Raw genomic sequence first — 25,875 nt, 5'->3', positions numbered from 1 at the left:
GAAATTATTTTTATTTCATCTCAAATCTTTTAAAAAGCCATTTTAGAGTAACTTCAACTTCATAAGCTCATATAGTAATCACCAATATGATCTATAGTAGCTGTCTATATGCACATTAGCCAAATCAACTCATCACATTTAGAAATGTTAAGCTACCATCATTTAAAGAGCCTAAGATTTTAATGTATTTATCTAGCCTAAAATTAATATTTCAACAAAATCAATTCACTCACATCTTTCAAATCTATGAGAATTACCACGGTAAAGGAAAAACATCTGACGCTTTCCGTAAGTTCTGACTTAAAACCTGGCAGCTTGGGCTCCCGAGAGGTTGAGGCCGGCGGCCGGGTGTGTCGGGCCCGGGACGTGCTGCGGTCCCAGAGGCTCGGCTGAGCCCCCGCAGCACTCGCTTTGAGCTGTGGTGCAGACACATGAAAACCATTTCCAAAGCTTATCCTTACAAGCATTTGCAGGTCCCACAGCTGCCACTCGCTAAAACAGGATAACCAGGGTGCCACGCTTTCTTACCACTGATTAAATGAAAAGAAAAAGCCGGAACAACTTACCTGCTGGTCATTAGAAACATGCGTTTCGTTTGACAACTCTTTCCCCAAATTCATTGTAAGGCACCGAGCCACACTAGGCACCCGGGTCTAAGACACACCATTCAACACCGCAGCTTGTGCGTGTGAGAAAAGTTTAAAGGCATTTCCGATGAAGTTCCCTCTCGCTCCCTTCGTAACCCATGGCAACAGGACACTGCAGGAAGCTGTGGCTTGCCAGGGTTTCAGACTCTATCTCAATTGTCTCATCCAAAGAAAGAAGCGCCGTTTACATAAATCACGCTGTGAGATCATTTTTAAACTATTTCCTCTACCAAATCAGAAGAATAAAACTTCGGCCGACAGGGGTAATTTCTCAGTCAGTAAAACAGCTGCAGAGAATTTGTTTTTTTTAGCATCGTGGTGCAGTTCACAACCTTAATTACAGCTGCCAATGAATCTATTCTAAGCCTCCACATGCACCAGCTTACTGGGTGGCAGCCAGCGGGATCTGGCACACGCCTAAAGCCCTCTCAGTGCTATCTGTATTCCGTGATCTGCTCTGCCCACCCTCCAAATATATGAAACAACCAGAAAGCGAGTGAACCATGATGGATCCTGGCTCTAAAAAGGAAGGAGGAAAGAAAAAGAAAACTATTTGTAAAGCCTAGGGATCACTGCAAAATCATCTGTTAATTTTCTAGAGATTTAGGGGTAAACTGCTCATCCCAAAGTGCTTCCCTGCTGTCAAAATCATGCAGCATGGGCCACCTAGAGTCTCGTCCTAATGGGCTCTAGGAGTCCTAACCCTGAAACGTTAGGTTGGGGGAAGCTTCTTGCCAGGAACTGCAAACTCAATGCCCACAGGGCCACCAGGCTAGGTCCATGGCTCTGGGGTCTGGGGTTGGGCTGCCAGCTGGGAAGGAACTGTGCCAGCTCTGCTTCTGCCTTTCTGTGGAGGAACATGAGCATTCCCCGCACGAGAGTGTTCAGTGAGCAGAACCCACAGCACTGGACACACACTTCGTTTCAGAAATGCACAATGGCTGCTTGCAGAATGCGCAGCAGCTCACGCTTCCTTAGAAGGCTTTTCTCAGGAGCTGTGCACGTAACAAAAGTGTGGGGGAGTCTGCAGGGGCGGGGGGCAGGCGCCCAGCCACACCCCCAGCAAGCAGAGGAATCACCCCAAGGCAGCCACACCTCCCTCTGCACAGCTGCTCCTCGCTGAAAGGGGCGCCACCTCCACTTCTGTCACCAGCCCAGGAAGGGGCTCCCGCCCAAGCTACCGGGACCCCCGGTCAGCCCCATAGGCCTGGAGTGGCCTCAGAAGCCCTGTTCCTCGACAGGGCCCCGCCTCTACCTACCATGGCCCCACCCACTTCCCCTGGGCTCTGGGCCAGAGGGTCTACATTAGGTATGACAGGCATGGCAGGCAGTATGACAGAAGGCGGAGCACGTATAGACCAGACCACATCACCATTCCTGAGCTAAGCCACATCTCTCAGACAAAACCAGCATCCTCGTCCCCTGCCTTCCCGTCAGCATCCACCCCACCACACACACACAGGCACCCCCCAACACACACAGGCACCCCCACACACACAGGCACCCCCCCTACACACACATGCACCCCACACACGTACCCCACACACACATGTACCCCCACACACACAGGCACCCACACACACACAGGCACAAACACAGGCACCCCACACACACACACATGCACCCCACACACGTACCCCACACACACACGTACCCCACACACACAGGCACCCACACACACACAGGCACCCACACACACAGGCACCCACACACACACAGGCACCTCACACACAGGCACCCCCACACACAAAGGCACCCCACACACACACAGGCACACACACAGGCACCCACACACACACACAGGCACCCACACACACACAGGCACTCACACACACACAGGCACCCCACACACACAGGCACCCACACACAGGCACACACATGCACAGGTGCACACACACACAGGCACACACACAGGCACCCCACACATACACAGGCACCCACACACACACACAGGCACCCACCCATGCACATCCACACAGGCACACTTTCAGAGAAAGCAATCTGAAGGTTCTGGAACAACAGCAAGGGGTTCTGGGGTGGCTAGGTGAGCCCCTGACGCTGACCTGCCCGTTAACCTCATTGGCTTCTGAGGGGCCTGCACTACTGACACTTTACAGAGCTTTGGAGGAGACAGTGGTCTCCAGGCGGGAGCAGAGGACAACAGCATCCTGGCCCCCCAGGGACCCCAGACCCTGGGAACAGCCACCAGTGCCTGAGAACCGAAGGCAGCCTGGGCATGCGTGGGGCCTTCTGCTGAGGGGTTATCACCTAAGTGCTAAACTGATTTCACCTCAGTTCTTTCAGACAGAAACATCTTCATCCCATTGTGTTCCATCGAGGACGGAAAGGAAGAAACACAATTTCACATTGTCTAAGTGGTTTATTCGCAGAGCCCACAAAGAAGCCCAGGCCGCTAGGGGTCCGCCTGTTGCTGTCCGGTCACTAACAACAGGGCCTCCGGGTTCTCCTGTCTCTCTCTAGGCTCCCCCCATCTCCATCTCCTCTTTTGTGGGAGCCTGTCCTTTTCTGCAGCTGCTGACCTCCCCTGCCTAGCCAGTAACTCCCCTCTGCAGATGGGTGAGGAAAGGGATGCGGCAGGGCCAGAACACGCCTGGGAGAACTCCTGTGACCGCCTGAGGGCCCCAGCAGCAAGTGCCCTGGGGAGACGGGGATGAGCCCCCTGCCACATGGTCAGAGGTCCAGGAGCTGCTGACAGCCACATCCCCAGAAGATTCTGGGCCCCAGCCCATCTCCCCTGCTTCGTGCTCCACCTCCCTTGTTTGGATGGATGTGTTTACTCAGTGCCTGGTGGGAGTTGGGTTCAGACCCCGGGCCCGGGAAGCCCAGCACAGCCCTTCACCAACACATGCATGGCCAGTCTGGGCACAGGAAGAAAGCACCGCAAGGCGGGAGCACCCGATCGTGCGCTGCACAGGCACCGCCTCACCAGGACGGGGCGTGAAGAGAAAGTGGGCAGAGTGCTAGCTCGGAAAGGGCGAGCCGTTCTCAGCCCTCCAACGCAGGCCCACCGCGGATCCCAGAGAAGGCGAAGCCCCCGTGTGGTGAGCTCGGCAAGTGGGCATGTGAGCCTGGAGGCAGCTGTGGTGCAGCGTGGGGGCTCAGGCCTGCATATCACCGCCCAGCTGGACAACAGGACATGCTTCCTGAGTACCCAGAGGGAGCCCCTCACCTCCCCAGGGGTCTGTCCTGAGCTGGAAACCCAGGGTGAGCAGGCGGGCAGGGCTAGATTGGAGGAGTTCGCAGATGGGAGCTCTGGGTCCAGCCAGGGCAGCAGGGATGATGGGGGTGGCGGGGCAGAGGGCATTCTGGGCGGGGAGGAGCTGAGCCGGGCAAAGGTGAGGACCCACGTGGGCTATGTCCTGGGGCCAGGAGAGGCCTGGCTAACTGGAAAGTTCCAGTGAAGGCAAAGGGGCCTGTGGGTGACCCAGGGTCTCCAGGACCTGCCAAAGAGCTCCTCCTTGACTCTGGGCCTCCTTACAGGCTCACCTGTCTCCCAGGCCTCTCTCACCAGTTCCTGCCCCCACCCACACCAGTCTCTGCTAGAGGACACATCCCGTGATGCCCCAGCCTAACCAGGGCTTCCTGAGCTTTCCGGCCATTCCTGGGGCACAGCTCAACCTGGAGGGAACAGAAGCACTCTCTCCTGAAGGTTTCTGAACAGCAGAAAGGAGACGAGCGCGCAACACCCAGGAACCGGGGCGGCCCTGGTGGACCCCGGCCGCAAGCCCTGCTGCCTCCTTCATGGGGCCGGACCACCTCACTCTCAGCTAGGAGGGCGTGGGAGGCAGAGAGGCGGGAACTGGAGGAGCGCCTCTGCTGACTGTGCCCGGGAGACATCTGCAGAGCTCACAGATATGAGCACAGGCCCGGATTCTCTCCCTGTTCTTAACCCTGGAGGCCTCTGGTCACCAAGCCAAAGGCCCAGGTGTGGCTCCTCTATGGGCAGGGCCCTCAAATCTCCCCCAGCTGGGCTCTCCCATCCTCCTGCCCTCCACCCCTGACCCCGCATAACCAACTAGACAGCTGGCCGCCATATGCCAGTCTGACCTTTTGCAGTCTGCCCAGCACCCGCCCCAGCCCTGTGCCTAACCCCTAACCCCTAACAGTCTGGCGGTCCTGCCTGCCTGCCTTCCTTCCCCATTGCCCTTCTCGGGTGGGTCATGGTGCTGCCCAGGCCAGCACCCCCCAGATGAGGTCCCACCACTGCCTGGCCTGCAGCTGCTCACAGCCGTCTCCACCTCGAGCACGCCCCACGCAACGGTGCCCCATGCAGCCCATCCAGGACCAGCTCCACAAGGCAGGGAGGGGTCAACACTGAGCATGTTCCCCACTGCCTCCCCAGAGCCAAAATAATGTCGGGCACATAGTAGGTGTTCAACAAACATTCACTCAATGAGAAGGCCCTGAAGCACTGAAGAATCCTATTATATGTCCGGAGTTCACAGGATCTTAAGGACAGTTCAGAAAATTTCCCATATAATGGGTTTAAAAAGCAGACTGGTGTGTGAAAGACCAAGACAAGCAAAGATTTCTAAGTTAAATTCTGAAAATAGCAAAGTCGCAAACCTAAGAGACAGGGTAGAAGGAGCTTATTCTGCAAGGCCTGTGAGGATCTCATTCCTACACAATGTGACGTCCTAGAGGTGAGTGGGAGGCCAGGAAGAAGCCAACATTATCAACCCAACAGCCAAGAAGGCCGTGTCCGACTCACACCAAGGCTTAGGTCGGACTCGGGGCTCCGTCGGTTTTTGCTGGGATTTACAGCTCTGGATGGGCAAGATCACAGTACAGGCCTCAAGATGGAATCAAGGCAACTCACTGGAGACAGACGCAAAAGCTCCTGCCACCTCCCTCCCTCCTCCCTCCCTCAAGACCTGTCCTCCCTCCCTCCTCTCACCTGTCTCCCTCCTCCCTCCAGACTCCCTGTAAAGGGCCAAGAGTAGGCACTGCCCGCTGTGCAGGCGACACCACGCACTCGACCCCACTCTGCCGCTGTAGCATGAAAACAGCAGACGGAACGGCAGCCCAGGGAGACTCTATTTACGAGAACAGGCAGTGGATCTGGCCGGGGACTGCGGTCTGCCATCCCTGGCCCTGAACATCCCCCCTCTCTGCCCAGTCCCTGAGTCCAGGTCTCTCCCAGGCTCCAGCCCAGGCTCCTGGCTCCAACAGCTCCCGGGGAACCTGCAAACCGCCGTCACCTCATCCTCCTGTCACCCAGGATGCCCCTTCTGCTCCCCTGGAAAGGTGCAGCTTCTGCCCTGGGTGCAGGAGGCTCCATCCAGTGACCACCTGGATTCTGCCTGCCTTGTGTAGGGTGCACCCCTCTGGGTCCCGCACCCTGCCCAGCCTCCTCTCGCCACGGGGAGGGTCCTTCCAAGCAGAGGTGCCAAGCTTCCTCCTGCAGCAGCCAGGCCCTGGTTCTCCCAGGCAGCGCCCGCCAAGTCAGGTGATGGGAAATCAGCCAAGGCCCCCAAATTCTCCAAGCCACACACAGGGCAGTCGCCCTCTCCTTCAGCTCCCAGCAATAAATTTACCCAAAGCTTCTGTCACACTTAAAATATCTAAGTCCAGGTGTCAGCCCGGCTCTCCCTCCCTCTGTCCCTGGGACACCCAGCTGCCCCAGGCCCTGGGCTGTGTCCCAACACCTGCCCTGGCTCCCTCTGAGCGTCGGGCACTCCCCACATCACCTGGCCTCGTTTCCGGGGGCCACGAGCCCCTGGACAGTCTCCTGCTGCTGCTGTTTGTTCAACTCTCCCAAGCAGAGGGCAAGCTCCCAAAGGCAGGACATTGCCTGGCCCAGCTCTACTGAACCGCAGCTCAGGAACAGTGCGGGCCAACCTCCGTGGGGACATCTGCAGGAGCAGGTTCTGCAGATACACCCACCCTGCCAGGGCCCCTGGGTGAGAGGAGCCCAGTGCCAGGAAGCTCAGCACAGGCTGCAGGGGCTGCCCTCAGACACGGAGGCCCCAAGTCACAGTTACGGCAGATGGACGTCACGAGCCCAGGAGCCCCGATGTGCAGCCAGTGATGCGGTGCTAGTGTTGGATGGTGACATCCAAGCCAGAACTCAAGAGATGACAAGGCCATCCCCAGGGCTTATACAGCAACCCTTACAAACAGTTACACGATTCATCTAAGATAAATCCTGCTTATTTTCCTGGTGAATAGAGAAAAGCACAAATATGAATAAAATACAGTTCCTGGCCATCTCAAGACACGTGCAGAATCGGAGAGGGAAGCGTTTGAAACCACAGACCATGTGACTGAGCAGAGTCCCAGACTCCCAGTGCCCGGCCTCTCCGGCAGCATGGCTTCTGCAAGCCTGGGGGGCCTGTGCCCTCCCCATCCCAGCACTGCCCTTCCCCAGCTTCCCCCGCCCACTCCTCAAGTACCTCCCAGCCCTCCAGGCCACCCTCAGGTTTCTAGTACCAAGCTTCCTTCCAGTCCCTGACCCCTGGGTCCCAGGGGTTCTGTCTGCCTCCCTTCACTCTGGTGACCCCACTCCCTCCCAGCTCTTGTTGGGAACCACTGTTGGTCTTTGGGCTGTTCCCGCCAAGCCTGCCCCAACCCAGGAGGGCCGGCAGGTCCACACGCTGCCGCCTCACTCCCGCACGTAGCCCTGCAGTGCGCGCCGGGTGAGCGGGACGCTGCGTCCATCTCCACGGCAGGCAGGGCTGTGGTTTCCCAAGCAGATTCTCCTACATGCGGAACCCGCACACCCCTGTCCGTCTTGCCTCTTGCCGCTGCACTTCTCCCCACCGCCAACAAGCAGCAGTTCAGGCCCCGCGGCTCCTTATCGGGAGTCAACTGACTACAAGGCTTGGGGTCTCTCAGGGAGGCTGGAACCCAAAACAAAAGTCAAAGAAACAGAACATGAGCCAAGCTTAAACAGGATTTTAAAAAATTGTTTCTCTTTAAAATAGCTGAAGCTCTTTGATGAGGGAAACAATAGAAAATTATAATCACCGGTCACTTTTTCCATTTTAACATAACGCCACTTTGCAGAAATAATTCCAAAAACACTAGGATTTATGGGGTAAGAAGAGGGAGAAAACTGCTAGTTCCAAACAGCCTTGCCATGCACACTCACTGACGCACACACACACACGCCCTCGCGCACACACCCCCACACTCACTGATGCACACTCTCACACACACACTCACATACACACGCCTTCACACATGCGCACACACTATCTCACACACACACACATACACCCTCGCGTTCCAAATGGCCTTGCCATGCACTCACAGACGTGCACACTCTCACACATATACACACCCTCACACACATGCCTTCACACACTGGCACGTGCACACACACACCTTCGCGTTCCAAATGGCCTTGCCATGCACACTCACACTGATGCACACATGCTGTCACACACTCACACACCCTCGCGCACACACACCCTCACACACCCTCACACTCAGTCTCACACTCCCACACTGACACACCCTCACTCTCACATTCACACACACCCTCACACACACCCTAACTCACACACACCCTCACATCTTCACACACACACCCTCACACACACTGACATCCTCGCACCCTCACACACACACACCCTCACCCTCACACAGCCTCACACACACCCTCACACACACCCTCACCCTCAGCCTCACTCTCACACACTGACACACCGTCACTCTCACATACATTCACATACACCCCCTCACAGACATCCTCGCACCCTCACACACACCCTCACACCAACCCTCACATCACACACACCCTCACACAAACCCTCACAACACACCCTCACACACACTGATCCTCGCACCCTCACACAGCCTCACACACACCCTCACACACACCCTCACCCTCACAGTCAGCCTCACTCCCACACACTGACACACCCTCACTCTCACATTCACACACACCCCCCACAGACATCCTCGCACCCTCACACACACCCTCACACCCTCACACCAACCTTCACATCACACCCTCACACAAACCCTCACAACACACCCTCACACACTGATCCTCGCACCCTCACACACACCCTCGCATACACCCACACACACCCTCGCACCCTCACACACACACCCTTGCACAACACATACCCTCACAGATACACCCTCATACCTTCACACACATCCTCACACACTGACACCCTCACACACACCCTCACATGCACACACTCACTCTTCATGACATGAGGCGACACACTGGTCAGGACAGCTAAGGGAAAATATGCCCCTCAACCTGGCACTCGCAGGAGGTCCTGCAGACCCAGTCCTGCCTGGCTTGGGCAGGGTCTGGAACCCCACCCACACCCCATGTCCCCCACCTCGGTCCCCAGCACCCTACCCCTCCTTCACTGCCGCTGCCCTTTGAGACAGGGAACACAGGTGGAGAAACCTGTGAACAAAACCCAAGTGCACCAGCCCAGCTCCATCCACAGCGGACGGCCGCCCTCCATCCCCCTCGGGGCCGCAGCCTGCTGTGGGTGACGGTGACGAGGGGGAGCGCTACACGCTGGCTCCTGGCTCCCAACACTGACTTCCCCAGGCAGGTTGGGGGCATTGTTCCCTGCAAGCCTCAGTCCCAAGAACGCAGCTCTACCAGGAGCCTGGCCTGTGAGAGGCACTGACGCACGTGGGCCTGTCTTCTAGGCCCGTGGTGTAGCTCGAAGACATTTCGCCAACACTTTAGACCATCTCTGTCTGAACCTGACTTAACACCTGGAAGGCAGAGATGTCCCCTCTGACTGCATCCTTCCTCAACAGGCCTGTCGCTGCCTCCCTTGCAGAACAAACAAAACTCGCCCCTGCAATTCCCAGAGCAGCTATGTCATCCTCTGACCTCCACCTCTTGCCTCGGGAGCTCCTCCAGGTGCTCCCCACTGAGGGCCTTCCCTCGCTCCTGCTACCTGGCACCAGTTCATGCCCTCAGTTTCCATCCCACCCGGCTCACAGGCCAGCCTGCCCCTCGCCATTTCTGCTCATGCGCCCAGGTCCCAGGCCCCATCTTGCTTTCAGGCCCACTTTCAAACCCTCATCCCAGACGGTAACACAGCCTGCTCCGGGCTGATGCCCCAGCCATTCAAAAGGGCGGGAAAAAAGTACTCACAATCAAGCTGCCATTTTTGTCATCAACTATAACACAAATTCAGAAGAGTACAAAACAGAAAAGCATGGCTCGGTGGTTTATCAGGAAGTGAAGCCCACGTAGCCCCCACCCCGTTCACAATGAAAAGCAGAACCATGTTCCAGCTCTTCTTTATGGTGCTACCAGTGAAGCATATAACCTAAAACCATGGTTTTCAACAGTCTTGCCTGTTTCCAGATTTCTATAACTGGAATGACACAGGTGCGTTCTCTTGCATCTGCCATCTTTCTGTGATGTTTATCCATGTTATTAAGACAGCCATAGTCCATTAGCTTCTACAGCCACCGAGCATCCCACTGCAAGAATAAATCACAGGCTATCTGTCCTTTCCACCGCTGGTGGGCAGTCAGGCTGCTTCCGTGTAGGGATCTTATGAATACTGCTATTTTGAATTCTTGCACATGCTCTTGGTACACATGATGGAACTCTAGGAATTTGCCTGGAAACTTTCTCATATGTGACTTTGGCTAGCACCTGTAGTAAAATGTCTACTCAAATCCCTTGCCCACTATGCATTTGAGCCACTTGTCATTCTCATGGACGTGCTGCATTCTCAGGGTCCGTGGGCCTTTGTGGGTTAGCCGCACTGTCCTCTCGCCCTTCTTTCTAGGAACGGTATGTTTTGATGAGTGCAAGTTCCTAATATTCATTTAATCAAAATCATCAGTCTGCCTTTACAGTAAGTGCCTTTTGTGTCTGTTTTAAAAGCTTTTGCCTCCTCAGTATCATGATGATATATCTATAACTTTCTTTTGCCCTTCATAAGGACAATTAGAAAATATCTGAGACAAATTAAAATGAAAATACAACATACCAAAACGTATGGAACACAGCAAGAGTAGTACTAAGGGGGAAATTTATAGCCTTAAATGCTTACATAAAAAATTTAAAAGATCTCAAATCAACAATTTAGTTTTACAACTTAAGAAACTAGGGAAAAAAAAAAAAAAACTAAACCCAAAGCTAGAAGAAGAAAGGAAATAATAAAGATTAGAGCAGAGATCAATGAAATAGAAAATAGAAAAACAAGAAAAAAATTAACAAAACCTAGTTGGTTCTTTGAAAGGATCAACAAAATTGACAAATCCTTTGCTGAATGAACTAAGGGAAAAAAAGAGAAAACTCAAATTACTAAAATCGGAAATGATAAAAGGGACATTATTACCAATTCCACAGACATAGCAAGAATTATAGAGGAGTACTGTGAACAACTCTACACCAATACATTGGATAACCTAGATGAAATGGTTAAATTCTTAGAAACACAAAACCTACCAAGACCAAATCATAAAGAAACAGAAAATCTCGCCAGGCGCAGTGGCTCAAGCCTGTAATCCCAGCACTTTGGGAGGCCAAGGCGGGCAGATCACTTGAGCCCAGGAGTTCAAGACAGCATGGGCAACATGTTGAAACTCCAGCTCTACAAAAAAAATTTAAAAGTATGGCTAGGCACGGTGGCTCATGCCTGTAATCCCAGCACTTTGGGAGGCCGAGGTGGGCAGATCACCTGAGCTCAGGAGTTCGAGACCAGCCTGGCCAACATGGCGAAACCCTATCTCTACTAAAAATACAAAAATTAGTCAGGCATGATGGCACACACCTGTTGTCCCAGCTACTCAGGGGGCTGAGGTGGGAGGATCACTTGAACCCAGGAGGTGGAGTTTGCAATGAGCTGAGATTGTGTCACAGCACTCCAGCCTGGGCAAAAGAGTAAGACACTGCCTCAAAAAAAAAAGAAAAGAAAAGAAAAAAGAACTAGAAAATCTGAATAGACCTACAACTAGTAAGCAAACTGAATCAGTAATGAAGAAAAATCTCCTGATAAAAGAAAGCCCTGGACCTGAGGGCTTCACTGGTGAATTCTACCAAACATTTGAAGAGCTAATACCAATCCTTCTCAAACTCTTTCTAAAAGAAGAAGGGGGAGAGGGAGGAGGAAGAGAAGGGGGAGGAGAAGGGGGAGGAGGGGGAGGGGGAGGAGGAAGGGGAGGGGGAGAAGGAGGAGGTGGGGAACGGGGAGGAGGAAAGAAAGGGGAGGAGGGGGAGGGGGAAGAGAAGGGGAGGAGGGAGAGGAGAGGGAGGAGGGTGAGGGAGAGGAGGAGGTGGAGGGGAAGGGGAGGAGGAAGAGGGGGAGAAGGGAAGGAGGAGGAGGGGGAGAAGGGGGAGGAGGGGAGGAGGGAGGAGGAGGGGGGATGGGAGGGGGAGGGGAGGGGAGGGAGGAGGGGAGGAGGAGGAAGAAGGGGAGGGGGAGGGGGTAGGAGGAGAGGGAGAAGGGGGAGGAGGAGGAAGAAGGGGAGGGGGAGGAAGGGGAGGAGGAGGGGGGACAGAGAGGAGGAGAAGGAGGAGGGGAAGGGGGAGGAAGGAGAGAAGGGGGAGGCGGAGGAGGGGAAGGAGGAATACTTCTTCTTCCATGACAGTATTACCCTGACATCAAGCCAGACAAAGACAATACAAGAAAACTAGAGACCAATATTCATGATGAATATTGATGTAAAAATCCTCAACCAAATACTAGCAAACTGAATTCAGCAGCATATTAAAAGGATTATACACCATCACCAAGTGGAATTTATTCCTATAATGCAAGGGTAATTCAACATATGAAAAATCAATCATTGTAATACACCCCATTAACAAAATTAAGAGGGAAAATCACATCATTAACTGATGCAAAAAAATTTCACAAAATTCAGTACCCTTTCACGACTTAAAAAAAAACACTCAGTAAACCAGAAATAGAAGGAAACTACCTCAACATATAAAAGGCATTAGTGAAAAATTAACAACGAACATCATCTCCATTGGAGAATGACAAAGCTTTTCATCTAAGATCAGGAACAAGGCATGAATGCCCACTTCAACAATTCTTTTCAACACAGTACTGTAAGTTCTAGCCAAAGCCATTAGGCAAAAAAAGAAATGAAAGGCCCCCAAACTGGAAACAAACAAGTAAAATTATCTCTGTTCACAGATGGTAAGATATTTTATGTAGACTATTCCACCAAAAAAAACCCTACTAGAGCTAACAAATGAATTCTGCCAACAGGAGGACACAAAGTCAACACACAAAAATCTGTTGCATTTCTACACTAACGGTGAATAATCTGAAAAGGAAATTATAAAAACAATTACATTAACAATAGTATAAAAAGAATACTGAGGAATTAACTGAACCAAGGAGGTGAAAGACTTGTACAATGAAAACTAGAAAACATTGCTGAAAGGAATAAAGACATAAGTAAATATAACATATCCCATGTTGATGGATGGACAGACTTGATATAGTTAAGATGTCAATACTCCCCAAAGCAATCTGCAGATTCAGTGTAATCCCTATTGAAATCCCAATGACTTTTTTACAGAAATAGAAAAACCCATCCTAAAATTCACTTGGAATTTCAAGAGACCCTAAATAGCCCCAACAATCTTGAAAAAGAAGAACAAAGCTAGAGGACTTGTACTTCCTGATTTCAAAGCTACAGTAATCAAAACAGTGCGGCACTGGCAAAAAGACATACACATAAGACTAACGGAATAGAACAAGAAGCCCAGAAATAAACCCTTACGTAAATAGTCAAATCATTTTTGACAAGGGTACCAAGACCATTCAATGGGGAAAGGATAATCTCTTCCATAAATGGTGCTGGGAAAAGGATATCCACATGCAAAAGAATAAAAATGGACCTTTACCTAACACCATATACAAAAATTACTTCAAAATGGATCAAACACATAAATAACACCTGAAACTATAAAACTTAGAAGAAAACAGGGTTTTCTTCAAGACATTGGATTTGGCAATGATTTCCTGGATATTAAAGGCACAGGCAACAAATGAAAAAATAGATAAATTGGACTTCATGAAAATTTAAGAACTTTGTACACCAAAGATAATATCAATAGAGTAAAAAGGCAACCCACAGAATGAGAAAACATTTGCAAATCATGTATCTGATATGGGGTTAATATCTGGAATACATACAGAAGAACTTCTATAACTCAACAACAAAAACAAACAATCCAATTAAAAAATGGGCAAAGGACTTGAGTAGACATTTCTCCAAAGAAAATATGCAAATAGCCAAAAAGCACATGAAAAGATGCTCAACATCACTAAACATTAGGGAAATACAAATCAAAAAAGTGAGATACCACTTCACACTCACTAGGATGACTACTATCAAAAAACAGAAAGTGCTGTTGTCAAGGAGAAGCTGGAAACCTTGTGCACTGTCATTAGGAATATCCAGTGGTGCAGCCACTATGGAAAACAGTACGGTGGTTCCTCAAAACTTAAAAATAGGATTACCGTATGATACAGAAATTCCACTTTTGGGACATGCCCAAAAGAATGGGAAGCAGGAACTCGAACAGGTATTTATACACCCATATTCAGAGCAGTGTTATTCACAATAGCTAAAACACGGAAGCAACACAAGTGTCTATCAACAGGTGAACAGATAAGCAAAATGTGAGTATATCCATACAGTAGAATATCATTCAGCCTTAAAAAGGAAGGACATTCTGACACAAGCTACAACATGGATGACCCCAGAACATTATGCCAAGTGAAATAAGCCAGTTACAAAAAGACAAATACTGTACGATTTCACTTAGAATAGTGAATACTATTCTAGTGATACCTAGAATAGTCCAAATCATAGAGATAGAAAGTAGAATGGTGGCTGCCAGGGGTTGGGGGTGGGGGGAATGGGGAATTAGTGTTTAAGGGGTATAGAGTTTAACAAGATGAAAAAACTTCTAGAGATGGATGGTGGTGATGGTTGCACATTATGAAAGAGTTTAATAACACTGAACTGCATATTTAAAAATGGTTAAAATAATAAATTTTGTTGTATGTATTTTACCACAATTAAAATAAATTGAAAGGCCAGGCATGGTGGCTCATGCCTGTAATCCTAGCACTTTGGGAGGCCAAGGCAGGTGGATCACTTGAGCTCAGGAGTTTGAGACCATCCTGGACAAGATGGTGAAACCCTGTCTCTACAAAAAATACAAAAATTATCCGGGCATGATGGCTCACTCCTGTACTCCCAGCTATATGAGGGGGCTGAGGCCAAAGGATCGCCTGAGCCCAGGAGGCAGAGGTTGCAGTGAGCCAAGATTACACCACTGCACTCCAGCATGGGTGACAGAGCAAGAAGCTATCTCAAAAAAAAAAAAAAAATTGAAAAAGATAATCTCGGCCCTTTATATTTGCATGAAGATTTTAGAATCATCTTCTTTAATCAAAAACCTCTTGGCATTTTGATTAAAACTGCACTGAATCTATAGGTCATTTTCTAAATGTATATACAATTGATTTTTGTATATTAACCATATATCTAGCAACCTTGTTGAATTAATTCATTTTAATAACTGATCTACAGATACTTTGGAATTTTTTTTTTTCTTTTTTCCTTTTTTTTTTTTTTTTTTGAGACAAGGTCTCACTTTGTCCCCCAGCCTAGAATGCAGAGGCACAAACACAGCTTACTGCAGCCTTGACCTCCCAGGCTCAGGCAATCCTCCCACCTCAGCCCCACAAGCAGCTGGGACTACGGGCGCATACCACCATACCCGGCTAACTTTTGTATTTTTTGTAGAGACAGGTTTTAGCCATGTTGTCCAGGCTCGTCTCAAACTCCTGAACTCAAATGATCTGCCCACTTCAGCCTCCCAGAGTGCTGGGATTACAGGCGTGAGCCACCACGGGACTTTTGGATCTTCTGTTACAATCACATCATCTGAGAACAGTAACAATCACATCATCTGAGAACAGTAACATTTTCACTTCTTCTTTGCAAGCTTTTTAAACTTTTGTTTTTACTTTCTTAGTACACTAACCAGGACTTCCGGTAACGATTTAAATTGAAATCTTTCTCTTGTTCCTGATGGCAAAGGGAAAGCTTAATTATGATGCCACATAGTGTTTAGATATCCTTATCAGATTAAGGAATTTCCCTTTAATTCTTTTAACTTTGTTTTACCATAAATGGATACCGAATTTTACCAAATGCCTTTCCTGCTTCTGTTGAGATAATACTTTTTTTATGTATTCTGTTAAAATAGTAAGTTAAATTGATTGATTTTCAAATGTTAAAAAATAGTGTGTCCTTGAAACAAATGTGTATGTTACCCTTTTTATAAATTGCTGGAATCACCTTGCTAATGTTTTGTTTAGGATTCTCACACCTATGTTTATTAGCAAGCTTGGCCTATGATTTCCCTTTCTTGTGTCCTTTGTCAGATTTTTGATACCAAGGTTATGGTAGCCTCATAAAATGAGTTGGGAAATAATCTTTCTTTATTTTTTGTTAGTTTGTCATTTTTCTGTTTCATTATTTGATGCTTTTACCTTTTATTATTGCCTAGCTTTGACGTCCTGTAATTCTGTTCTACAACTTTTTGTCTAACTTCTTGAGATGACATTCTGTTTTCCTTCTAATGTATGCACTGAAAGCTGTGAACTCTCCTTTACGCACAGTTTCAGCTATATCCCACAAGTTTAGATATGTAGTATTCTCATTGATGTTTGTTTCAAAACGCTTTCTAGCTCCCATTGTGATTGCGTCTGTGAACTCTGGATTATTTTGCAATGCACTGCTTACTTAGCAAACACATTTTGCTGTTGGTTTACAGTGTACCTGCACTGTGGCAGGAAACAGTTTCTGCAGGACAGGCTTGAATATTTTTGAGACTTGCTTTACGGTCCAGCACATGTAATGCCCAGGTTCATCAGCTTTTGTTAATGTTCCAAGGGCTTAGGAAGAATGCACTTACTGAGTGTGGCATCACATGAAAGTCCATTTGGGAGAGAGAGTCATCAACACACCCAGTATGATTAAGTACCCACTAAAGACAAAATGTGAAAGGCAGGTGTCCCTGGCAGAATCTAATAAAGCCCTAATCCCCTACAGCCAGAAGGCAGACATGGCAGAGCCCCACTCAGGACTTGTAAAGGTGAGCAGAGCCTCCAATAAGTGGAATTCTCAGCTCCACCAGGCTTCCCATGTTGCGGGAGGAAAACAAGGTGTTCCTGGGGCAAGCTGGCTGGGCAGCCAGCAAGGGTATTGCTTAATCTACACAGTTTTAAAGAATCAAGGCCAAGGGCAGCAACCCCCATAAAGTCATGATCCTTTGTCCAATTTGAAAAATGTGAGCCATTTCTCAAACCTGGAAGCCACTAATTAAAGGAACGCCAGAACAGAATTAGGCAGGTCCCTGTAACACCAAGGCATGTGTCATCAATAGTCATTTCCCCAGTCTTTCTCCATAGGGCTGTTGGCCACTTGCTTGGGAAGTAGTGTGTTAAGGAAAGGGGAGTGCCCAGAGCTTTCTGGTTTTGTTGAACTTAGGGTATGAATGGACACTATCTGCGGACCCAAAGCACTACCACGTTCTCCCTATAAAGAGGGGGCGTATGGAAGCCAGGTTATGAAGGGAGTCCTGGCCCCAGTCTAGCTCACAACAGATCCACAGATCCACTCATGGTCATTTCCCTAGTTCCCAAATATATACATGAAATGACTGGCAGAACCCTCACATTGGTTCCTTCACTCACTAGGTAAGAGCTACTAAGCTGGAAAAGTCAAGGAGAAGCCCGTGGCACAGTCTCCTTCCCCCAACTCAAACCAAGATGGTTAGTGAAAAACAATGCCACATCAGGGAAGAAACAGCCCAGACTGGTACCATCCTCGAAGACTTCAAAAAAGGTGAAAGTGGTAGTCCCTGTCATACCCAAGTTAACTCATACCAGTCCGGTCCTACAAAGTTCAGATGGATCACGGTGATGACAGTGAGCTACCACAAACTTAACTAAGAAGCAGCGCCATTCACAGCTGCTGTGCCAGATGTGGTGCCTTTGCTAGAGTACAGTAACATCCCCCCAGGACGCAGTGTGCACACACTGATCTAGGAATGCCTTCTTTTCCATTCCTACCAGAAAGATGAAACTCAGTTCACTCTCACATAGGCTAGGCAGTAGTGTACGTTTGTAGTCCTGCCCCAGGCCTCGTTAACCCTCCCACCCTCCAGCAAGGTAGTCCCAGAGGACCTGTATGATCTGGTTCAACTCAGAACATCACAGTGGCTCATTATACCTTTAACATCAGGCTATCTGGGGCAGATGAGCAAGAAGCGGAAAGTACGCCGGAGGCCTTGGCACACCACACGCACTCTGGAGGGTGCGAGACAGAACCTACAGAGACTCAGTGGCCTGCCCCATCGGCAAAGTTTTAGGAGTCAAACATCCCTTCCAAAGAAAGGGACAAATTATTTTAACTCACAACTCTTGTCTGTCAGACAGAAGCCAATGTCTGGTAGGCCTCTTTGGGTTTGTGAAAGTTGTCAGGTTCCAAACGGAGTCACTATGTTAAAAACCCTGATCAATAGAGCTAGGGAAGGTTAGGAAGGCAGGGTTCAAATGCCTGATAACAAGACTTATTACAAAAGACTGGAAAACTACAACCTTGCACAAAGGCCAAACAACCTTACACACACACACAAATTACTTCTGCGAGGACATCTGCCTAGCAACTGCCTGTCCAGCCTCAGAATCATGCCACCCTTGTTATTGATCCTTGTAGCCAAGAAAAATTATCTCAAAACGATTATGTAATCATATTCATTTTTCCATTAGAAACCTTTATCTTCCATTACTTCCCTGAATATGCACATAGTTTACCATAATGTGTATCCCATCGCAATGCCTATTCCTGAATAAATACCATTTTCTTTTGGAGAGTCTCCCTCCCTATTTGTTATTTAGGATGACATAAATGGTGTCAGAAGTGGGATGTGGAGAAGGATCACCTGTGGAAAGAATCATCAATTCTTAGAACTGGTATGAGGCACTCACCTGAGCCCTTTGAGCTCTCTGCTTCCATGATTCGCCTCTTCTGCCCTTGAAAGTCTCCTCTCAAACCAAGCCTCCCATTTTTTGTTAGAAGCTCTTTTTTACTTTATTTGGGATCTGAGTTAATAAAGGACCTTAATAAAGGACCTTGCATCTGTCTCGGATGATAAAAGACCTTTTGTCTCTTCTGGCAAGCCCCTTCTGGTATAAGGACAATGTCCCTCTGGTTACTACAGAATTTCTATTCTGTCTGGTTCTGCACACCCGGTTTAATGTTTTGTTTGGACTGCATGCCTGGCTTAAAATTTCTGTGAACACACTTATTTTTTGTTTTATTTTGATTTGCTTACACACATCTGTATATGATTTGGCTCTTTTTTCCCTTGCTTGATTCTGGCCATGATCTGAGAGCAAAAATAAAGATTCTAAATAATGGGTATGGGATGGCCAATTAACAAGGGCAGTCAGCACCATATAAGGCACCAGTCTAAACTCCCGGACGGGAATTATAGGATTTTCTTTGCTCTTGAGAGATTAATAAGAAATGAAACGGGATTCTTAAACATTGAGGCACACCAAGTCTTCTAGGACTCTGGCCAGCTATACTGTGGTCCGTTCTTGTGTGGTGATGGGCAAACTACATCAGGAAAAACGCAGCACTGGACAGCCATTTTCTGTCTAAGCTTGTCAAAAACTGCAACTAACTACAGGGTTAACTCTCCATCTCTTTTTTCTGCCAACTTTGAATCTGATGACTTTTCTGCCAGCATTAAGATAAACTCATTGCTTATGGAAACTAAGATTTTCTTTTAAGTGTTAAAGGGCTTTCAAACTAATGGCTTTATAAATTATGCCAAATCTATGGCAACCAACAATGCAGACACCTTTTGGAAATGTAAATTTAGGTTTGTCTAACAATTGCTTAGGGTGATGAAAAAGTTAATTGAAAAATCGATATTCTAAAAAAAAAACTTTATAAATGTTTATATAAGCTAAGGGCTGTCAGATCAAACAGGTTAAAATCTTAAGCTCAGAGCAATACTAAAAGGTATCTCTGTCTGACATAAAAATTATTTTGTCTGACACTTAAGAGCCAGAAAAAGCAAACAAACAAAAAGATTTGTTACTAATTCAAGGCAACTTGAAAATTTTGTTGTTCTTTTTTTAATACAATTTAGCCAGGCCTAGCTAAAATGTAAACATTTGAATATTCAACCCTAAATTCATTTGAATCTGAAAAAAGGATTAAAAGGTTTTTAAAAGTCAAACTGCTATGAAAACTGCTTTATCCATAATTCTGGTCCACAGCCTTCATTAATTACTTATCAGGGTAAACAGAACTTAGCCACAGATAAAAGTTCCGTTTTGTCAAAAATATAATTTGATCCAACTATCTTTTATAAACCAGTGAATTTGTATTACTATGTTTTTCTGTTTCATGACCAAAATTCTAAAATGAAAGCCATAAGATCTTTATTTGTGTCTGTATTTGCTTTTATGTATATTTATACATATTGTATGTTACATCTACATGATAAAATCTTAGTTAGCCAGAAATCCCTTAAGAAATTCTATTTGGATTGGCTTAAACAAGCACTCATATAAAATATATAGTAATTAACCCAAATGCTTTTTAGTTCGTGTGACTTAAATAAATCTTTTTTGTTTTTTTTGTTTGTTTGTTTTTTTGAGATAGGTTCTTTCTCTGTCACCCAGGCTGGGGTGCAGTGGGACAAACATGGCTCACTGTGGCTTCAACCTCCTGGGCTCCAGTGATCCTTCCACCTCAGCCTCTTGAGTAGCTGGGACTACAGGTGTGTACCATCATACCTGCCTAATTTTTTTATTTTTTGTAGAGATGGGATCTTGCCTTGTTGCCCAGGCTGGTCTCAAACTCCTGGGCTCAAGCAATCCTCTTGCCTCAGCCTCCCAAAGTGCTGGGATTATAGGCATGAGCCACCACACCCAGCTGACTTAAGTAAATCTTGGATAAATAAGTTGGTTTTAAATTTGTTGATAAAATAAAAATAGAAGTGTCTTCAAAACTGTCAGCATACATTTTTGCCCAGCTTTACTGGTCAGAGAGGATTATATTTATCTCTACTAGATGTCTTAAGGTTATAAAAGTATAAATCCAGACTAAAGACACAATTATCTTTATTTGTATAACTTTTTAATGACTAAGACTAACACTGTTAGTTTAATCAAAATTGCTGTATCTTCTGTGTTATCAGCAAAATACCCCTATATTTAAGTTTCTCAGGTGAAAACCTGATACTCATAGGCTATACAAATGGTGAAAAGGGAAATAACTTGAAATGAAGACTAGCTTTTTCTATATCTCAGTTTTCATAAGTAACCTAGGTATAATTATTAAAAATAAATAAAGTACGTAAACGTAGATGGGAAAGTGCTTATAGACTGTCATGTAATCTGAAATCTTAAAGTTATGCTATGTTAAATTAAATGATACTCATAAAATGTCTAAGTCATTTCCATATAAGATAAAGTACTAAAACATACATTGCTGAACACAAATGTAAGTTTGTTCTTGGCTTATTAAATTTTAGAGAAGGACTAAATATATTTTTGCCTGTTAATACACAAAGTAATTATGTAATGGGAAAACATGTTTCCAAAAATTATAAAATGGTTCTCATCTATAAAATACCGATTCCAAGGTTTTCGCTAAAAATTACAGTTACTAAGAGTTAAAGTTCTTACATATATATATTTCAGTATACAAAGTATACGAAAACTAAGGTATGTTTCTGATGAGAAAAATTATGAGAGGAATAAAAATGTGTTCTTTATTGAAAAAAAGAGTAATTTTGTCTAGTTTGGAGATTATTTAAAATTTGTTTCAAAATATGGATTTAGAAAGCAAAGAGAAAGAAACCACTAAGTAGGAGAGCGAGAGATGTGAAGAAAGTTATAGGTATGTAGATGTATTTTAGTAAGGAAGGTTAAAAACAAAAATGAATAATTTTGTATGACAAAGACTCCTGTGTGGTAAATTTTTGTCCTGAAGTAAAATGCCTGTTGTTTTAAGAAAGAGGAAGTACAGAACAAAGCAGAAAGGCTTAAGGATGTCATCGAAGGCCTATATCGGTCATAAAAGTCTGTGAAAGATAAATTTACGAAATAAATTTTATATGATTGAGTTGGTTATAATTAGAAGAAAATTATGTGTAAGTCCTTCTAAAGACCAAACTTTAATATTAAAAATACACTAATACAAAGCAAAAAACATGGTCGCTTATGTTAGAACAACAGGGTTTTCCTGAAGTATTGATCGGCTATTAGTAAAACTGCAGGACGTTTTGATTTTTAATTCTGAAGTATGTTTATAAAACAAGCTTCTGCACTGCAGCTTTTTTCTACTTTAGTCTCCATCTAATTTCCCTCGTATGAGGTTAGAAATGCTGTCTTCATTTAGAATGGCAATTTCATTTCTCCAGGCAGGGTCTTCCTCTCCAGGTGAATCTGACAGCCTCGGCTTGGGCTTGGCCTTGCTGCGTGTGACCTGCTGGCCGCATATCACTGCCTTCCACTCTCTCCCCTTGAGAAGCTGCAGCTGCTTGCTGGGCTAGGGCAAGGACTCTTTCCTTCAACTTTTTTGTCAGCTCCTGGAACTTTTTTCTCCAGTTTTAACTGTGTTACTATGGTCTGATGCACTGTTTTCCGCCTGTATAACTCGATTCTGTACATTCGGCTTTTCTGGATGTGTCTGAATTGTTCCATGGAACCAGAAAACTTCCCATGCTGTGACTTAGAGCCCTGTACTGCCCTGCTCAAGCCACTAACTGTCACGTTGACATTCCTCTATAATACGGTGCGCACTCGTAACGCTGGACACCCTCTTCCTATGTCTCATTAAATTCAAGTACTTTTCATCAGCTTCTACTTCCAGGCAAACCAAACGGGCTTCCCATGAGGAGAAGCAATCACACCACAGGAGGTTTTTCTTTACCTTTTTGGTAACTGGCCTACGAAACAAAGATTTTATGTTTTATCAAGATAATTTCCTGTGTTGTCTTTATTAAGTTTTTTACTTTTTAGGAAAACTGAGCTTTGAGTGGGTTGTTTGTTTACATTCATGGAACTCCCTGTGTTGCTTCTGAAGTCTTTCTCATTCTGGTTAAATGAATGACTATTATCTAATAGTGACCTGTGCTCCTGTTTTGATCAGGCGTTTTAAATCTTTTGGCATCTTTGATGGGCTTCCCCAAGATATAAATTCTAAATTAAATCTTTTTGACCCATAATTAGCTTTAGTATTTTCCAGTCAAGCTTCTGGAGAGCCTCAAAGGACATATCTCTCATCTTATTAAGACTTATCTGGTACGTCTGGTAAATGATTAGGCTTATCTGGTAAATTGTATAAAAAACACTGTAAAATGATACGTGATGCTAGACCTTCTTTCAGTTACATTTATGGGTGTGTTTTTATAGGAATGTTCCAAAATTGTATAAAACTCTCAGAAACCTAATATGCCATAACTCTAGTTATTATGTTGTATGCTACAGAAATAGCCAGATTTCCTTGTCAATTGCTAATTATAATGAACTTCCACCAGATTTTAAACCATAGCTGTTCTGTTTTTCTTATCCATTGTTATTGTTTTGATTTTTCTCTAAAAGCATTTGCAATCAGATTCATGGAAAAGACTCTAAGAAGTACTCTTAAATACAGGTTTCTAATAACTTTAAGATCGACAGACTAAATGAAAATTCTTCAGAACTCTAATAAGGAAACAGATGAATTTGTGAAACTACTTATCAAGATCAAGCAGAACAAAAATTAATTACATGAGATTAAATAACTGATGAGATGTTTTTATGACTTTTATTTGAAACATTGTTGGTTCTTTACTTAAATGTTTTGTTTTCCAGATCTAAGGATGTTTTCTTTCTTTCTTTTTTTGAGACAGAGTCTCACTCTGTTGCCTAGGCTGGAGTGCAGTGGCAGGATCTGGGCTCACTGCAAACTCCGCCTCCCAGGTTCACGCCATTCTCCGGCCTCACCCTCCCGAGTAGCTGAGACTACAGGCGCCCACCACCACGCCCGGCTAATTTTTTGTATTTTTAGTAGAGACGGGGTTTCACCACGTTAGCCAGGATGGTCTCGATCTCCTGACCTTGTCATCCGCCCACCTCGGCCTCCCAAAGTGCTGGGATTATAGGCGTGAGCCACCGTGCCCGGCCAGAACGTTATCTTTGTTAAACTGTTTATAACTTACAGCAATCTGGTAAAGTATACTTCTGTGAAAACAAAAGTAAAAACATTTGCTTTTTCTCCCTACTCGATCCCTCCAAAATTTGGAAACTGTTCACATGCATTCTTATGGCAATGTGGTTATTTACAAAAAAAAAAAAAAAAATCTGTTCCCTCTTTGTAGCAGGATACAACTGAGACCACTGGTTCTGTTCCCAATGCCTTGTCTGGAATCTCAAATTTGAGAACGTGCATAGAATACCCTGCTTCAAGGGTTCCTAGCCTTACAGCGGGTAAGTAAAAACTGTCACTTCCTATCAGGCCCAGAAACCTTAAGACTGTAGGAAAAATCTATAGTCTGCCTTGGTTTGGCTTCCCAGCCTCAGGAGGTTGTTAAAATCGGAGTGATTTTTTTCTTGTGTGATCAATGTAGAGAGAAGCAGCCATGTTTCTGAAGAAAAGCTGCAATACTCCTGTTATTAGACTGGAGCCCTGTGCACTGTTTCCAAGCTCCTCAATTCTTCCAGCTTCCTCCCATCCAACTTTCTCCCATAGAATCACTAAAAGCAGAGAACTACTCTATTCCTGAAGCCCTATAAGCTGAAACTAAATGTTAAGGGACAAAATCCCATTCCTGATGCGTGGGCCACACCAAGAGTTCACCAAACCACTGATGCCACAACCAGAGACACTTAGACCACAAGACAGGACTAGAAGCCGACAGCTTCATGCTGTGGGCAGCTTCTCCAAGGCACTGGAACAAGAGTCCATATTATAAAGACACATTTACCCCTCTTAATGCCTACCTTTTTGACTCGGCAGAATAATGGTGTAATCGAAATTTCACAATCAGTAGCTTCTGCTGGGAACTAGATAGAACCCTAAGAGATCCTTGAGTCCCCCTAGTGGGTGACTTTGGGAACATCCCTAATACAACTGGTGCTCACTCTGCTTTAATCCAACTCAGTCATGGGACACCAGATGATAAAATTGCTCTAAATTATCCATTGCGTAAAGAAGGAAATGTCTGTGCTACTGCTGATACTACCTGCTACACCTGGATAAATTCTTCTGGGAAAATTAAGGCCCACATACCCAAAATAAGAAAACAGGTCGGGGCATGGTGGCTCATGCCTGTAATCTCAGCAGAGGCGGGAAGACAGATTGAGCCCAGGAATTCAAGATCTGCCCGGGCAACATGAGAAACCCCATTCTCCACAAAAAGGAAAAAGTACACACACACCAAAAAAGGAAACAGGCCATATATTATAAAAAGTCTCACCCAATTCCCTATGGTCATTTGATTTATTCAACTGGTTGTCTTTAAGCCTATGTTCATGACTCAAAACATTATGCAAACTGGGATTGTCATATTATTATTAATTTCACTCTGCATTTTCCCTTTATAAATTTTTTATCTGTTGCTTAAGTCTCTGCAGAAGTACAACTCCTAACAGAATCGTGCTGGCCCAGCGCGTTGAGATGACGCCAACACCCATGGAACAGACAAAACCGTACTTAACAGTGGACTCAGGTAGACTGCGCCTGAGGGCCACTCCCTCCACACCTCCCTGGTTGCTCAAATGTGGCTAAATGAGCTCTGACACTGACTCCTGGTCACCAGTCACTTCCTGATGATGTGGAACCAGACCACACCAAACTGGGACAGCTCCATCCCAGCACCAAGGGGCAATCAAAGCCTGACTGCAGGATGACTGGTCAGCTATGCTTTTAGAGAAAGATCTCGATTAAAAGGGGGAAATGTGAAAGTTGTCAGAAAGAAAATGGAGTCACTTGTATTAAAAACCCTAACAAAGTGTTACAGAGCCAGAGAAGGCCAGGAAGGGAGGGTTCTCATGCTCATAGACCTGATAACAAATCCATCACAAAAGACTGCAAAACCACAACCTTGCACACAGGCCATCTCAGCCTCACATACAAAAATATTCCTCTGAGGACATCTGTCCCGCAACTGCCTGTCCAACCTTGGACTGGTCCCATCCTT

General features: G+C 46.2%; 1 protein-coding gene across 10 annotated transcripts in view; it reads right to left on the bottom strand.

Annotated features, from left to right (window-relative positions):
- Positions 1-25,875, bottom strand: part of RGS12 (regulator of G protein signaling 12) — a 149,432-nt gene that overhangs the window by 70,812 nt on the left and 52,745 nt on the right. The window contains exon 1 of one of the 10 annotated variants that reach the window (XM_016951209.3): positions 24,677-24,701. The exons of 8 other annotated variants lie outside the window; for them this stretch is intronic. Coding sequence is in view for 1 of the 2 variants with exons in the window: in XM_003310227.6 (XP_003310275.2) it covers positions 567-620 (54 nt within the window). In the remaining variant the exon portion in view is untranslated. Of the gene's footprint in view, positions 1-566; positions 717-24,676; positions 24,702-25,875 lie in introns of those variants that run through there. One more of the 10 variants, XM_003310227.6, reaches the window with a different exon arrangement.

This window comes from Pan troglodytes, chromosome 3 (assembly GCF_028858775.2).
Source record: "Pan troglodytes isolate AG18354 chromosome 3, NHGRI_mPanTro3-v2.0_pri, whole genome shotgun sequence".
NCBI lineage: Eukaryota > Metazoa > Chordata > Mammalia > Primates > Hominidae > Pan > Pan troglodytes.
Note: the sequence above shows the minus strand (reverse complement) of the source record. Positions and strands in the feature narration are given on the sequence as shown.